The sequence below is a fragment of the Sus scrofa genome, chromosome 7 (assembly GCF_000003025.6).
Source record: "Sus scrofa isolate TJ Tabasco breed Duroc chromosome 7, Sscrofa11.1, whole genome shotgun sequence".
Lineage (NCBI taxonomy): Eukaryota > Metazoa > Chordata > Mammalia > Artiodactyla > Suidae > Sus > Sus scrofa.
The window spans coordinates 1,269,830-1,286,270 of record NC_010449.5 but is presented as its reverse complement, the minus strand read 5'-3'; the positions used below and the strand labels follow the sequence as shown (position 1 = coordinate 1,286,270).

At 56.7% G+C, this 16,441-nt stretch overlaps 1 protein-coding gene across 2 annotated transcripts in view; it reads left to right on the top strand.

Moving 5' to 3' along the window:
* Positions 708-16,441, top strand: part of GMDS (GDP-mannose 4,6-dehydratase) — a 436,476-nt gene continuing 420,742 nt past the window's right edge. The window contains exon 1 of one of the 2 annotated variants that reach the window (XM_021099748.1): positions 708-940. In XM_021099748.1, coding sequence (XP_020955407.1) covers positions 839-940 — 102 coding nt within the window. In that variant the 5' untranslated portion in view covers positions 708-838. The remainder of the gene's footprint in view (positions 941-16,441) is intronic. The other variant, XM_021099749.1, reaches the window with a different exon arrangement.

The following is a 16,441-nucleotide window of genomic DNA, read 5'->3' as shown; positions in this document are numbered from 1 at the left end:
CTGCAGTAGTGACAACGCAAGATCCTTGGCCGGCTGGGCCATCAGGAATCCAGTCACTTGGAACCTCCTGCTAGGTTCCTAGCCTCAGAAAAATGCGAGAAGAGCCAGAAAGCAGGTTAGAGGTGAGCCTGTCATGGCCCACATCCATAACCCTTCCAGGGCCTTGTGAGGGCAGAGCCCTTCCCGGAAGCATAGAGCCAGACTCCCCAGAAGGCACTGCAGCAGGTTCCCAAAGCAGATGGTCTAGGGCCCTACGCCTACAGTAGGAATTCAGGGCTTTCTCCTAACGGGAAGATAAGCCTCGAGTTTGTCCCAGCATCCTCGGGTACCACGAGGTCTCCTGGGAGATTCGAGAGGGTGAGATGGTGAAGCCAGTCCACCCCCGGTTCTCCAAGGACAGGCGGGGGAGACCAAACATCCTGGGCCCCGCAGAGGATGCGGGCCAGCCAGAGCAGGCCTCAAGGCCCCGCCCCTCGGGGACAGGGCCCTCCCCCAGACTCAGGTCCCGCCCACCGGCCACCGCGCGCCTCCAGCGAAGGGCGTGGCCTGCCGCCGGGCTGCGCGGCCTCCAGCGAAGGGCGTGGCCTGCCGCCGGGCTGCGCGGCCGCCGGCGGGGGCGGGGCTTGCCGCCGGCGCGGCGGCGCGGCGCGTTGACGCGACTGACGCGGCGCCCGCTGGGCCGCTGCCCCGCCGCCCGGCCCGCCCCCGGCCCGCCCCGGCCGGCCTCCCGGGCGGCCCTGTCAGTGTGGCGGCCGGCCGCGAGGTGCGCTGGTCCTGCAGCCGGGAGGCGGTTCGCGCGGCACACCCCCGGCCCTCCGCGCCCTACCTCAGCCCGGACATGGCCCACGCGGCGGCGCGCTGCCCCAGCGGCCGCGGCTCCGGGGACGGCGAGACCGGCAAGCCCAGGAAGGTGGCGCTCATCACGGGCATCACCGGCCAGGTGAGCGGGGCGGGCGCCGCGGCACGTGCGCTCGGGGCCGCGGGGGCGGGGGCCGCGGGTGGGCTCGCCGCCCGGCGGATGCCCGGCGCGGGGCGGCCTCCGCGCTGCGCGGCCCCCTCGCCAGGTCGGCTTCCAGACCGAAAAGGAAAAAAGGAGCGCGGGCTGTGCAGTCACAGACCAGGAAACGTTTTAAATAAAAGCGCAGCTCGCGGAAACTTCCGCGACCGCGGGACGCGTGGGGCCGGCCCAGGCTTGGCCCCGGCGCGGCGGGACCGAGCTCTCCGCGCCGCGCGCCGCGGGCCTGCGCGCTGTCGGGACGCGGTTCTGCAGAAGGGACCGCGGGCCCGGAGCCCCCCGGGCGGCGGCCGCTTACCGTGGACGGGGGACGGTCGCCTGACAGCGAGTGCACTTGCGCCCCTTGTCGCTCAGGGTTCCCAGCAACTCCTCGAGGGCGGCAGGTGTGACCCCACCCTGCAGATGTGGAAGCTGAGGCCCCAGGGCTCGCGACGGGCAAGTGCCCTGCAGGGCTCCCAGAGCTCTCCAGCATTAGGACGGAGGCCGAAATTGCCTAGACGGGGTCAGAGAACGTGGGACAGCTTTAACTGGTGGATCCTGCCTGACTTCTGGTGTCTCGTGCATCTCACCGTGCTGGAGGTGTTCCAGTAAACACGTCTTTGGAAACCGGTGGGAGGCCGTGGCCGCACGAGGGTCTGAGGTTGAGGAAGAGAAAGAGAGCCCTGCAGTTCAGTCAAGGGCCTGCAGAAGTTCGATATCATCCAGAAATGAGTTAGGCTGTTCACGTGGCTCCGTGGGCATGGCTCATGCCAGGCTAAGTGACCTGCCGTAGGAATCCTTGCAGATTAGAAGTGAAGCCGCATTCAGAGCTGAGTGCAGGCGTCGGGCTGGTACTGAGTGGCCAGGAAGGCGCTCTGGCGGCCCACTCTGCTTGTCCCCTGGGCTACCCCAAGGGTGTCTTCCTAAGCCCATTTCAGACACTTCTGCTCCCACCCTTCATTCCAGCTTTAACCCCTGCCTGAGAGTCGGTGTCCTCGTAGCCTCTGCCCCAGTGCGCCCCACTGCCTCCAGCACCCACCCTTGCTTGCTGGGTGCCCTGTGGGCTTCTGCAGCCCCTGGCATAGTGCTGGATTTTGGTTGGCATGTATGCCCTTGCCGATGGAGTTCTCGGCTCTGCTCCGCGTTTATCGTCTAGGACAGTGACGCCCACCGTGTGTGTCAAGGGTCACCTGAGTCCCTTGATGTTCAGGCCAGGCTCTGACGATGCCAGCTATTGTCCATTTCCTCAGTAACGTCAGGGGAGAGCTTGCTGAGCCACCCACTCTACTACGGGGCATTTTATATTTCCCTGCGTAAGAGGCAGGTACAATTTTTGTCCCCTTTTATACCTGGCTAAGTCAGGTTAATATGTCCCCCCAGGGCGCACACCTCAGGAGTGTCAGAGCCGAGATGTGAACCCAAGAGTTGCTCTAAGCCATTTTGTTATCCTGCCCGTGGTAAGCCACACACCTACCACACACGCTAAGTTACAGCCGTGTGTGTGTGTGTGGTGTGTGTGTGTGTGTGTGGTTTTTCTCTAAGAAGAGGCCTCAGATTCAAGGTGGCTGTTGTGCCAGCATCGGCTTGGATGGGTTGTCCCAGGTTTCCACGCGCTCGTGCTCCGTGTGTGGGCATCACCAGTCCTTAGAGCGGTCACTCCAGCTTTTTCTTCTTTCTGTCTCTTCCTGGCACAGCCTTGGGCATCATTGCCCAGGGTTTTTATCTTTTAAATCACCTTGAAGAAAATAAGGCTCTGGCTCAGCGCTGCTGCCTGTAGGCCCTCTGCCAGCCACCCCAGGGCTCACCTCAGGGTCTGCTCGGGTTCACTCCTCTCTCCTCCACAGGAGAGAAGCTCCTGCTTTTCTCCGAATGTGGTCGCCTGGTACCTGGTCAGGCTTGGTATTTTGTGGCCAAAGGCCCTCGCAGGTCTCACTCTGTGACTCAGCTGAAGTCTCTGTCCTCACCCTGATCCAGCCTGACGCAGCCCTTGCAGGCCTTGTAGTTTCTTTTCTGTGTGTTTACGGAGTACATCCCTGTTGGCTTTGTAGGTAATTTACATCTCTCAGTTCTTTGGTTTGTACTCGCCTTTAAGCTGGAAACCCTTTACGCCTACTTCCTCCCTTGTGGTTTCACGTAGTGGGCTCCCAGGGACAGTGGCTCACTCTTCCCGTTAACAGGACGCGTCTTTACCGCGCGTCTGCAGCGTGCGAGCCTTGCTCTGTTGCTGCGGGGAACAGCGGGATGTGTTGTACTGCGCACTCTCTCCTCCAGGGTCTCACGGTTTTCCAGGACTTAATGCACATGATAAAGTGCGTATGTACAAGCATGTTAGGGACCCTGTGACTGGTCCATCCAACCTCAGGACACTGGGAGAAGTCCCTGAATGCTGGGAAGAGCAGGGACTGTCTTTGGGGGAACAGCATGTCCAGGAGTGTGGAGAGGGGGAGAGTTTGGGGGACAGTGAGAGCCAAAATATAGTGATAATAGGAGGAAAGATAATGAATTACATTTTATACCCCTTGCTTATTTCCAAAAAGGTTCTGAGGTGACCTCAATAAAAAACATCATTAGGAGTTTCCTGGTGGCTCAGTGGGTTAAGGGTTGTTGAGGATTTGGCATTGTCACTGCTGTGGTGCTGGTTCAATCCCTGGCCTGAGAACTTTCACATGCTGTGGACATGGCCAAAACAAATAAATGAATAAGTAAGGAAGGAAATAAACAGCTTAAAAAAACAAACAAACCCAAACACGTCAATAGACCATCCTAAGGAGAAGGAAAAAACCAGCCATCTGCCATGAAGGCAGTAGAAAGATGGAGGTAGGGTATCTGGGGCTGAGAGCAGCGGTCAGGTGGCATGAGATTCAGCTTTGAACTCCTGACTGTCCAGACCCGTGGGTAGGACTTGTTATTGGTGCTGAGCTCCCCAGGTTGGGGGGAGGGGTGTGTGTGACTCAACTACAGATGTTGAGCCACACGGGAGCGTCATCGCCCTGGGCACTTGTGTCCCCTCCAGGCAGTGAGAGCACACCTTTCAGTGGGTAGACACGCTAGAGAATCGAATGGTCTGTGTTGGTAGATTCCTCTCTTTTCAGTATCTGTTGTGTCACTCTAGGCTCTGCCAGACTAGGCAAGTTGAACCGTAGATGACCCGTCAGGTGTGTTGCTAGTGAGTTAATATTGGAGTTTCGAGTATGGACGAGTGTGACACACGAGGTCCTTCGCGCCTGCAGGTGGCCTAGATTTTCCTCGGAAGGTTGTTTAGATCTGGTCAGACATGGATGCAGGTGCGGGTTCCAGAGTTCTGCACCATGAGGCATGGGGACACGCGGGGACACATGTTAATTTTACACGGTTGAGTAGTTAGCCCTTGTCAAGCGGAGTTCACGTGTCTGCCGTTGGAAGACAATGTGTTTTTGGTAAATCTTGCACAGATAACAAAGAGGGACCCTTTGAGTTGTCAAGGTCAGCTTATTTAAGACGTGATATTTTGTGTCATGATTTTATTTTTGTGGACTTATTTTTTTATTTTCACGAATTTCATTATTCTGAGCATATTCTAGCTGCCGTAAACCTACCGTAGCCTTCAAAGAGAACACATGCAAAACAGATAACAGGAGTCCCCAGACTCAGGTGTCTCTCACGGGCTTTATCTAGAATTAATTTAGGGGAGTTCCCCTCCTGGCACAGCGGAAACGAACCCGACTAGTATCCATGAGGGCTAGAATCCGTGATCCCTGGCCTCGATCAATGGGTCGGGGATCTGGCGTTGCCATGAGCTGTGGTGTAGGTCGCAGATTCGGTTTGGATCCTGTGTTGCTGTGGCTGTCGTGTAGGCCGGCAGCTGTAGCTCTGATTTGACCCCTAGCCTGGGAATTTCCATATGCCTTGGTATGGCCGTAAAAAAAAATTAATTTAGGATGTTAGAAAGTGGTAATTTAGAATCGGCTACCATTCTTTCCACCGTTTCCCTGAACTCTTTTAAGTAATGCTTCTGCTGAATCCTACTAGATGAAAGGGATATTACGTGTTTTGGTTTTACTTCTCGTCCATATTTGATTTGCCACACATTTCTTCCTTCCAACATAGGTATTAGAATCACCACTTGTGTTGATGGAGATGTAGTAAAATGTGGTGAGCTCTGTGAAAATGTTTGATCGGAATCCTAGCCAAAGTTGTGTCCAGGTCAAGGGGAGGCCCACGCTTGATTCTGACGTCTGCCTGGGAGGGGTGGGCGTAAAGGGCCGGAGCTGGGTCTGCAGGATCGTGGTCCTCGATGGTAGGAAGACACTGTCTGTGTCACTTGCCCCCTTATCTAGTGTCCCTGACACAGGTTAATACTCATGATACTTGATCATTACATTAATCTTTTCTTACTGGTTACTGTCTTGCAGAAAGCTTGCCCGGAAGCCATAGACGTGTGTAGGAATGGGAGCAGAGTACTGCGATGCGTTTCCTGTTGGTCGGGTGGAAGCAAGGCACCGTGGGGTTCTGGGGAGCACTGGGTCGCATATACCTAACAGACACCCTGCAGTTTAGGAGATAAAATGATGTAGAGGGCGTGGGATATACCCGTTTGAGGGAGAAAAAACCCATGGTCCAGTTTTGTAAGAAACTTTTTTTATATTCATATTAACCACTGAATTAAAAAAAAATTCCGTTGATGTTGGGATTTTAGTGTGGAGTTAAATTACCATCAGCATGTGGAGGAGGCGGCGAGGGAGGCGGTGAGCCTGGAGGAGTGTGACACAGACAGTTAGTGCTGGGTTAGGACGGGGGCTGCTGTCCTTCCTGGTCTAGGACTGGTCCACGTTGTCCTCCACCGAGAGTAGGGACAAGGCTGCTTTGAGCTAGAAACTGGAGCAGGAGCAGTAAATGTACAGTATGGTGTTGGGTAAAGTTGAATAATAACAAGTTACATCTGGAAAGTAATCCAGTCTATTTCAGTATTTAAGGAAAGGGTGACTTTATGTTAACTTTATATAACATTTAACATCTTATTTTAACAAAGCATTTGCAGTTTGAAAAGATGGAGAGGTAATTAAATAAGACTCTTTAGTGTTTAATCTACCAAGGAAGATAAATAAAGGATTAATGCAGCTAAAGGGAGATTAGCTTTGGACAGGACACACTTCAGAGAGCTCGGACATTCGCGGTTCATCCGAGGCTGAGTGCTCTGTGCACCTGAGCTCGAGGGTGCCTCCGGCCCTGCCTGGTCCACCCAGGATGTGGGGCCCAGTGCCGCCAGCTCGTGCCGGGCTCCGGGACTCCTCGGCTGAAGTCCAGGCGAGTGTTCTTAGTTACTGCCGAGATTGCTGAGCTGAACTGGAAGACCGGTTAACTGTCCTTGTGATCCTCAGTGGCTTCTCACTGACATGCGGAGGCCCCACTGCCTGTCCTTTGACGCAGCCTTCCCTGAACTTTTCTGGGACAGAAGTTCTCACTAAAGGGGAGTTATTTGCCTGTGATTCCATGTAGAGAATCAAGCTTAAGGAGTGAGGCAGAATGTTTGCCTTGCATCAGGATTCTAGATACTTGGAGATAATTATTTGTGGGGAGGGCACAGAAGAAAGTTACTGGCATTGACAGAATGTTACTGTGTGCCAGGCCCTGTGCCCCACACTTTAAAGACTTTATCTCGGGGCACTGCCCGGGCTTTGGTTTTTGCTGTCCTGTCCGCCTCAGGTGAAGCAAGGACACTGAGCCGGAGAGAGCGCCCCTTGCCCGAGATCCCTGCTGCCCTGGTCTTGTCCCGGGACCTTTCTCCTGTGTCCTGGCAGACGGGCCCTGCGGGTCAGACTGTTGACAAACTGTGGAAGTTCCCTGGTGTCGGGAAGCAAGCTGTGTTTACCCGCTGCTGTTTGATGAGTGCTTTGCCAGTTAGGTGACGTTGACATTAAAGCTCGTCTGTCTCAGGAGCCGTCCGCGGTGCGGGTGGGAAGGGGAGGGCTGTTCTCTGCAGCTATTGAGAACGCCGTGGCCGCTCCTCCGTTCTCCGAGGGGTCTCACAGGAAGGGATGGAAGTGGTGGGAGCAGAGGGCCCTTCTCTGCCGTCTGCCGGGCTCTTTCCCCCAGAGGGTCGCCAGCCGGTAGCCTGCTTCTGCTCGGCGAGGCGGGAGGGCCCTGGGGCGGCGGTGGCAGGGGCGAGGGGTTCTCGGGCTGATGGCTGCAGAGCTTCCCGTGGGCCCTGGTGGGCGCATGGGCGGCGAGTCCTCGCTGGGGGAGAGGCAGGTGAGCGGGGACAGGCTAGAGCATGTGGCCGCCACGGCTTGTCCTCTGGGGTCCACAGGGCTGTGCAGACCTTTCCACCGCTAGTTCTGGGGTGTGCTCGTCACCTCAGAGGGCAACCCTGTACCCGTGAAGAGGTGGCTCCTGCCCCGTGTCCTGTGTCCGGGGTCCCGTCCCGGAGGGTGCATGCAAACGCGGCAGGCTCTCTGTACGTGGCTGCTGGGACTTTGCGGTCAGGTCCGCCCCTTTGTAGCCCGCGCCAGGGCCTCACTCCTTTCCTTCCAGGGCTGCGTGCTGTTCCGTCGAACGGCCACGTGTGTTTCCTGCTCACCTGTCCAGGGACATCTGGGTCGTTTTTACCTCCTGGCCGATGCCGGCCATGCTGCCGCCAACGCCCCCAGGCAGGCATGTCTTGGATGCCTCTCGTCAGTTCCGGGGTTCCTGTCCCGGAGGGGGACCACGGGCTGGATTTCCAACGTTGCAAGAGCTCCGAGGGCCGTCGGGAGGAATTAGGACTGAGGAGGGCTTTTTGACCTCGGCGGTCCTTTGGCGGCCTTCGGTGGCGCTAAGAAGGGACATGGGTCAGGCTGCAGGGTGGCCGCAGGGCCAGGCGGGGCTGCGGCCCGGGGCCCAGAGTGGGCGGCGTGGCGGGGAAGGAGGCGCGGGGTCTCGTGGGCGGAGGGCGTCCGGGCCGCTGAGGGGTCTTGCTTTTCCTGATGGAAGGGCTTCTTGTCAGGTCGGAGGGGAGCCGGGTGGAGGTGAGGCCCGCGGGGCTCCGGAGGCGGCCGAGGCGGGAGCCCCCGGGCAGAGGCGCGGAGGAGAGAGCCGGCGATGGGGGCCGGGGGCGGCGCCTTGGGTCTGACCGGCGCCCGCGCACCGCGAGGCGGTGGCGAGGGGAGGAGGGCGGTCGCGGGCCAGGCTTGCGGCCCCCGAGACGCACGAGGGCGCGGGGCGGCCGGCAGCTGCGGCTCCTGCATCTGCCGCACCGAGTCTCGGTGAGAAGCCGCGTGGGGGCTCGATGTTCAGCCGCGGCCTCGGGGCGAGTGCGGGGCCCTGGCTGGGCCTGTTCGGGGTCCGGGGCCCGGCGAGGAGGCGTCCCGAGTGCCGGGAGAGCCCAGGTTTTCAGCTTTCGGGGGCTGACGAAACCTTGAGACTGACGGGCTGCGGCCGGGGTTTGGAGTGAAGGGCGTTTCCCACCTGCTCTCAGTCATCCGGATGCCGGAGACATTTCGGCCCAGGCCGCAGCCACGCGGCCGGGCTCCCGAGCCGTCGCCGGTCAGGGTCTACTCTCTTGGCCGCCTGACCTTCCGTCCGGCTGCTTTGCTCTTTCGGTGAAAGAAGGGGCCGAACGTGTGCAGCGGCGTTGGCGTTGGTCTGTCGGCTGCATTTGGGAGCCACCATCCAATGCTGTTTCATTAAATAGCAGTTGTTCCCTTGTCCGATTCTCGGACTCGGCTATAGGCCTGCCGTGACCGTTGCTTCTGGAGCCCAGGGCTGGCCGCGTCTGCAGACTGTGCGGAGGGCAGGGCTGGGCGTTGAAGCCAGGGCGCCGCGAGGAGCCTGGGGTTAAGGTGCCGGGGGCACTGGACCCTCCCTCCCTGGGTACCTCGTACGTGGAAGGTGAGGGTGCCGCCCGTGGGTTGGTTGGTTGAGATTCCATTTTTGCCACATTCTTCGGCGGGCTGGCCAGACCCCTGCCTCACAGAGAGGGGCTCCCAGGTCCCCCAGGTCCCCCTGGCCCTGCTTGAGCAGCTGTCCTTTGTCCTTGGGTGGGTTGGAAGGAATGTGCAAATGGTTGTGTTGTTTCAGATTTAACTGGGAACCGGAAACCGAAATCAAGTTTTGGGGCGCCTCTGGAGGTTTTGACTGGGTTTTGTGAGGTCGGTCAGCCCTTGGCGGGGTGGGGAGGAGAGTATTGAGTGCATTTCTCAAGGGTGAATAGGAAGATTTTCCGGGGGTTGTTTTTGAGGGGAAATGATAATACATAATGGATTTTTCAGAGAGTGTTGCTTTTCTACATTTTAATATAAACCTTGGAAAGGGGACATAGACATTGGAACAGATATCGGACTGTTTCTATTATTACTTTTTCTTTCAGCTTTCTTTGTGTACTGTAGTGGTTTTTCATTTTACCCCTTTATCCATTTTGCTGTTTTGACTACTTTTGGACATTTTTGAATTATTTCAGCTCATAATATTTTCTTTCCATTGAGTTGTCTTTCAATCTTTACTGCTGTTTGAACATGTCGATTTTAAGCTATTTAACTATCACCAAAAGTTTCTACTTTCGCCAGCCTGTTGTGGGAATTTTGATTCTTTTTTTTTTTTTTTTTTTTTTTTTTTTTTAAGGGCTGCACCTGCAGCACATGGAAGTTCCCGGGCTAGGGGTCTAACCTGAGCTCCAGCTACCAGCCTACACCACAGCCACAGCCACACGGGATCCAAGCTGCGTCTGCGACCTACACCACAGCTCACGGCAATGCTGGATCCTTAACCCACTGAGTGGGGCCAGGGATAACATTGGGTCCTTAATCCACTGAACTGCAATGGTAACTCCGGGAATTTTGACTTCAATTCCTAAAAGCAAGGGTGTGTTTTAGAAGGGGTTCTTTTATGGAGCCCAGGCTGGTGATTGGGAGCCAGCCTGTCTTGGAAGAGCCCTGTGTGGGGCCCAGAGGCGGAAGGGTGTGGAGCGGGCCCCGGAGCCCCGGGATGCCTGCTGGGCTTTTTGAGCTGCACAGATTGGTGCTCCTGAGGGGCTTTGGTTTTCTTCCCTTTGACTGTGGCCGTCCTGACCTCGGGGTCGGAGGTGACCCCCCCGAGGAGTGGCATTCCTGAGTTCCCAGTGGGAGTGGGGCAGCTGCATGAGGAGGCCATTGACCCACGTGGATGATGCGTCTTGGGTTTGGGCCGTGGGGCACCAGCCTGCTGCAGGCTCTTGAGGGGTCTTCAGCGACCCTGGCTGGGACGGGAGGAGTGGGCCTAGGAGGTGGAGTTGAAGGCGTAGGCCCAGCTGGTGGCGGCCCGGCTCCTCGGCGACCAGCAGAGGTGGCTGACCTGCAAGTTTCTAACCTGATGCTCTGACGTTCTGTTCTGCTGCAGTGAAGTTGGGAGTATGCGGCTTTTTCTGTCAGGCAGTTTTGGTGACGTCGGCCTTTCTGGTGGCCGAATCCTGGCCTTGGAGTCGGGAGAAGCCCTTGCTGAGGGGGAGGCGGCCCAGGTGGGTCTGGACCTGAGCACGGCGCTCTCTGCCCGCCTGCCTGGGTGCGGGGGTGTGGGGGCAAGAGGCCTAAGCGGTGGCATCCGGGACAGGGCCCGCTCTCCCAGGGGAGTGTTCTGGTTTTCCAGCGAAGCAGGCAGGACTCTCAGCCCTTAGCTTATGTCGCAGAGGGCCAGTGCTGAGTGACAGCCAGGGTGATGCGGCCTCCCTGTTTGCATCCGGGGAAAGCCAGGCCTGCTCGGACAGGGTCTATCCTGTTTCTGTGGGGCAAGCCCCGAAGCTGAGCGGTGCCTCTGTGGCTGGGGCCCCGCAGGTGAAGCTGCTGCTTTTCCTTGTGCATTGAACTTCCCAGGGTGGACTCTGCTGGCGAGCAGAGGGGCTCAGGGTGGGGGTGCCTGGCTTCCCTGAAGGGCGGGAGGCTAGATGTCCACATTCCCGGAACTGCAAAGGCGAAAAAGGTGCCAGGGCCTGTGCCAGGAGCTGCAGGTGAGTTCCGGGAGGTTGTGCCCACAGCCGAGCCCCACCCTGTCCTCACGTGGCCACTGTGACTCAGGCGCACCTGTGCCAAATGGCGCTTTATTCTGGAAGCCCAAGGAGACAGCCCTGTGCTCTGTCCACCCAGCCCTTCAGCTCTGCTGGGGTTAACCTTTCACTCCTTTGCTGCTCCCACCTTTGTGGTTCCTGCCGAGGGCTCCCCCCGCCCGTCCCTCTCTAGGAATCACTGACATTCCCCCCAGAATCAGAGTTTCTCTAGATTTGGGGCTGGTCCGCTCGTTCCAGAAGGATACTTTGTTTTTCCTTTTGCTGCTTCGACCTTCGACCTTCGCTTTTAGTCCTCGCTGAAGAAATTCACCTTTTGCAGCTGAAGTTGGAACTGTCTGTAAAGCGTGGACAGCTGCCAGCATTCGAGGCACAGCAGAGTCATGTGCGGAGCTTGGAAGGTCTTGGCTCTTCCCCTGTTCAGTTTGGTGGGTGTTGGGTGGGCTCTTCGCAAGAGCTAGACTGGCTCTTCGAAAAAATGTTCCCGCTGATGCAGAAGTGAGAACCTGTTTTTTTTTTCTTTTGGCCACACCGTAGCATGCAGAAGTTCCTGAGCCAGGGGTCGAACCCTCACTACAGCAGTGACAACGCCAGGTCCTTAATGGCCAGGCCACCAGGAAACTCCAAAACTCCATTTAAAGTGAGGACCTTCGGATCCAAAACCTTTGAACTTTTCTGATCCGATAACCACACTGAAGGGGACTGTGGTAGTGACTTGAAGACAAACTAATTTTTTTCCTTAACGCTTTCTCAGTTAAAAAAAAAATACCTGCTCACTGTAGAAAAATTGGGAAGTTTAAGACTTTTTAAAGTATCAGGGAAAAAAAACCCGCCAAGATTACACCCGTCAGAATCAGCCACCGACAGCGTTATTAGCATCTCTAGTTTTTTTTTTTTTTTTTTGGCCTTGCCCAGGGCTTGCAGAAGTTCCCGGGCCCAGGATTGAACCGGCGCCATAGCACCAACTCCTGTTAGTGTCTTTTTTTTCATTGTTTTGTCTGTTTCTGATTCACATCACTGCTTTTCAGCAGGCATTACTGGCCTAGAGTGGGACATGGCTTTTCCAGGTCTGGAATTGTCCCCGATGCTTCTTTAGGAACCAGCACATGCTGGCTGTGTACAAGGCCTGTGGGGCCGTGGACACACCTCAGGGCGAGGGAAACCCATCTTCAAGATCTCTTGTCACGTCACTCAGGTGGCACCTCCCTGGGCTCCGTTACAGTTGTCACAGACATCTGCTTGTGTGTTTTGGTTTAAGTGTTTTTTTGTTTTTTGTTTTTTTAATTGATTTCCTATTTTGAGTGAGATTATGTAATTTAGGGGGATACATGCAAACAGGATCAGTTCATTAATTTTTCTTTTTGGCCGTGCTCTTGGCATGCAAGAGTTCCTGGGTCAGGGATCACGCCCAGCCACAACTGTAAACAGAGCCACAGCAGTGACAACTTGAATCCTTAACCCATTGAGCCAGGAGGGACACCGCATTAATTTTGGCTGTTAAATGCAAAAGCTTTGGGAGTTCCCACTGTGGCTCAGTGGGTTATGAACCTGACTAGTATCCATGAGGACATGGGTTCAATCCCTGGCCTTGCTCAGTGGCTCTAGGATATCGCATTGCTGGTTGTAGACGTGGCTCGATCCCGCGTCGCTGGGGCTGGCAACTGCAGTTCTGATTCCACCCCAGCCTGGAACTTCCATATGCTGCAGGTGTGGCCCTAAAAAGCAAGAAAAGAAAAGAAAAGAAAAACTCTTATAATGTTCATTGAAGACTGCAGTTTCAGATGTTCCTATTTCAGCCCTGCTTGTCCTGAGAGGGAGGTATTGATACTTTGCTGGTGGGACCGTTGCTCTTGGTGTATTTTTCAGTTAACTTCTGTTAACGGTGTGGTCTAGGAAGGCACCTGATTAACTCGATTCCTAATATTTCGGTGTCATCATGACGCATACCAGTGCCTAGCTTGGCTGCACTCTTATTTGAGGGACAGTGACAGGAAGTGAATGTAACTCAGACCTAGCTGGTGGTGTCGGAAGGCTCAGGGGTCGTGCAGTCCTGACGTGTTCTTCAGAGATTGGGGGCTGCACCCCGGCCCTGGAGAGGGCAGACCCGCACTTCACAGGGTTACGTTACTTCTACCCGAGCACCAGGGTCCTACCCATGGCCAGTCCCGAGAAGAGACAGGATGCCGTTGGCAAGAGCGTAGGGCGAGGCGGGCGCCTGGTGCTAGGAGTTGGAGGTGGTGGGCCTCACCCGGGCAAGGGGCGAGGCTCCGGCCCATTTCTCAGTGGGCCTCCTCCTCATGGAAGTTGACCTGGTGTTGTGCAGACTCGTGAGCTGCTGGGAAATGCAGAAGCGCAGAGCAGGTGTCTTGACCGCCAGCCTGCCTGCTGTCAGCTCACAGAGCAGTATTTGCCTTCTCCTCCTCCTCCTCCTCCTCCTCCTCCTCCTCGCTTTCTCCTTCTCTCTCCCTCGTTATAGTTCTCTGCCCCCCCCATGCACACCCTTTCCTTCTTCTTCAGGGTGGGCCTTCAGGCTCGGAGGGGGCCGCTTATCCCTGGGGCCAGAGCACGGCAGATCTGTGCCGGCAGCCTGGCCGCCCGGCCGCCCGTGGCCCCTCCCCGACTGCCTTGTGGCTGGTGATTGTGCCTTAGGAGAGTTTGGAAAACAAACACCGGGTTCTTATTTCAGTGGTTCTGGAAGGAGTGTTGATGATGTTTGCAGATCAGGGTCCAGGTGGAAGCTGGTGCTCTCCCCACCCCACCCCACCGCTCACCTTTCAGCGTTTCCTCCTCCTCCTCCTCCACGTTGGCGCCTTGCAGTCCTTCCTCCGGATCCCCAGCTCGACGTGTAACCACAGATGCTCTTCTCCCTCCTTTCCGTGCAATAAGGATCATTAGCGTTGGGCTTTCACAAACACCCTGACCCGGATGCGGCCTGGGAAACCCGAGGGTGCACCCTGATGCAGCGTCTACGCAGAGCAGCCGGGGGGAGCGAGGGGCAGCAGCGGGGCCTTGGCGAAGGCCAAGGGCAGCTCGCTCTGGGCTCTTTCACAAAGGCAGCGGGTACCGCCTCCTGGTCACCCGGGGCCTGAGTGTGCAGACCCCGCTGTGTTCCGACGGCCTGTTCTCCTGGTTCCCAGCTCTGTGGCCTCGGGCCTCTCTGGGCATGGCTTTCTCTTTGTGAAACGGACACGACACCCCACCTCCCTCCAGGAGAGGGTCGGGTGAGAGCGCCGCCGTCTGCCCAGCCCGGCTGGCGCTTGCAACGTGTGCCTTGCTTCTTCCCTGCAGCCATCCTGAACGCGTCCCCCTTGTTCCAGAGTGATTTTCCTGAGGCTGTGCTGTCATCCTGAAGGGCATACTCCATTAACTTCCCTTTTCACGCCCCGATCACATGTTTTTAGGAAGGTGCTGGTGCTCGTCACCCGCCCGCAGGAGTCCCCTCATCGGCATTTGCGCAGAGACGCTGCGCCAAGCTTGGACACAGATGTTCCTGACCGCCTGTCCCTTCTGTGTAAACGTGCATGTTGCTGAAAGGCCTGGTCACACTGTTTTCCCCTGAGAAGACGCGTGAGCTCTTCCAAATGGGAGGCAATGCTTCAAACGGACTGTAGTTTTCAGCAGGGTGGCCCATCACCAACGTCCAGTGTCCTGCCGCACTGGCCGCCCAGCCGCCCGAGCCTCGCACTCAGAGGTCACTGTCGCCTCGTGGCCAGGATCCTCTGTAGAGACCCCTGTGGGGAAGCGGGATTCGGAAGGGCAGGACCCGGTGTGTGTCTGTAAGGACGAAAAGGGCTGTTCCAGAAGCTCCCAGTCCACTTATCCCAGAGGCGTGTCACGGCTGAGCGTCCTCGGCCCCGGGTCCACTTCCTCCTCTCTCAAGTCCTTTCCAGCCACTGTCGTGGTGATTTCCCGTGGCGCCCTAAGACCTTCCCATCCAAGATCGTTGGTGACCTCTCGTTGCTCTGCGGGTGTCACTTCGGTCCCCTGCTGTCACTCAAGGCCCTTGATCTTGATCTTCTCCTCCCTCTTTGCTGTCAGCCCCCTCCTCCCAAGGTTGGTGCATCTCGGATCCCACTGCCGGCTTCTTTTCTGCCCTCCTCCCCGGAGGAGCCTGGATGCCCTGTGCTGCGGGCCGACCGTAGACGGGGGGACTCGGGCTCGTGGCTTCCAGTCTCCCTTTACTTAGGTTTTGCTTTATTTAAAAAATTTTTGGGGAGTTCCCGCTGTGGTGCAGCAGGTTAAGAACCTGACTGTAGTGGCTGCGGAGGTGCTGATTTGATCCCTGGCCAGTGCAGTGGGTTAAGGATCCGTGTTGCCACAGCTGCTGTATAGGTTGTAGCTGAGGCTCGGACTCAATCCCTGGCCCAGGAACTTCCATATGCCATGGAGGAGGCCATAACAAAAGAAAAGAGGGAGGGAAGGAAGAAGGAAGGAAAGAAGGAGAAAAATCACCTGCTTTAAAGCACAGGAGCTGCCGGTGGGGTGGGGTGGGGTGGGGTGGGGGTCAGCCTCCCCCCTTCCCCCCCCCCCGTCCTCCCACGGCAGCTGCCTTTCAGCTCACAGCCGAGGTGCCCCTGCAGGCCCCTCGGTGCAAACTTGGGGGAGCCTCGGGCCCTGTGGGTGGCAGGTGGACACGAGTCTGCTGTTCACGTAGCTGATTGGGTGCAGGGCCTTTTGTTCCGTCTCAGACAGTTATCTTTTAAGTACATGGTGAGAATAGAGAGGCAGCCTTATGTTTCTGGGCTTGGCTCTGGTGAGCACGGGGACTCTGAGAGATGACAGGGAAAGTGGCTGCGTAGCAGGGAGGGCGCCTCCCCGCATGGGGTTGTTCACGGGCAGCCTTGGCTTCTGCGGCGCGGAGTGAGAAGCCAGAATGAGCTGCAGTGGCTTCAGCTCACAACATTAGCGGTCGTTGTATGATCTTGGCCATGAAATCATCTCAGCAAACACCTACAGAGCATTTAATTCTGAGCAGTTTAAGTGCTTGTTCATCTTCTGAGATGGGCCCCAAATGTCCCCGAGTCCCCGAAGCCTGGCTTTGTTGTTCAGGGAGGTAGGGGTCTCCTTAGGCAGTGTTATCTCTCCACGGCGGTGGTGGCAGGTGAGTCCCAGGGCGTCCGTGTGGATGGGGGAGGCGCAGGCCGCGGCCGTGGAGCCGAGGCAGTAGATGAGCTGCGAGAGCAGGGCCCTAGGTCGGGTTTGGGCTCCAAGACCTGGAATAAACTTGCTTCTGGGAACCTTGGTTTCTTAACCATCGAATAAGGATAATTAACCCTTAATTGTAGGGTTGTTGGCACACAGCAGAGTTTATAGTAAGTGGTATGGCATTTATAATCGAAAACACTTTAAAATATTCGCATTAAAATGTGGACAGTATCCAGACGACAGGTGTACGTATTTGACTATATTGAGAATCGTCACTTGGGAGGATACGGGGAAGGCCTGTTCGTGTCCCGTGTCTC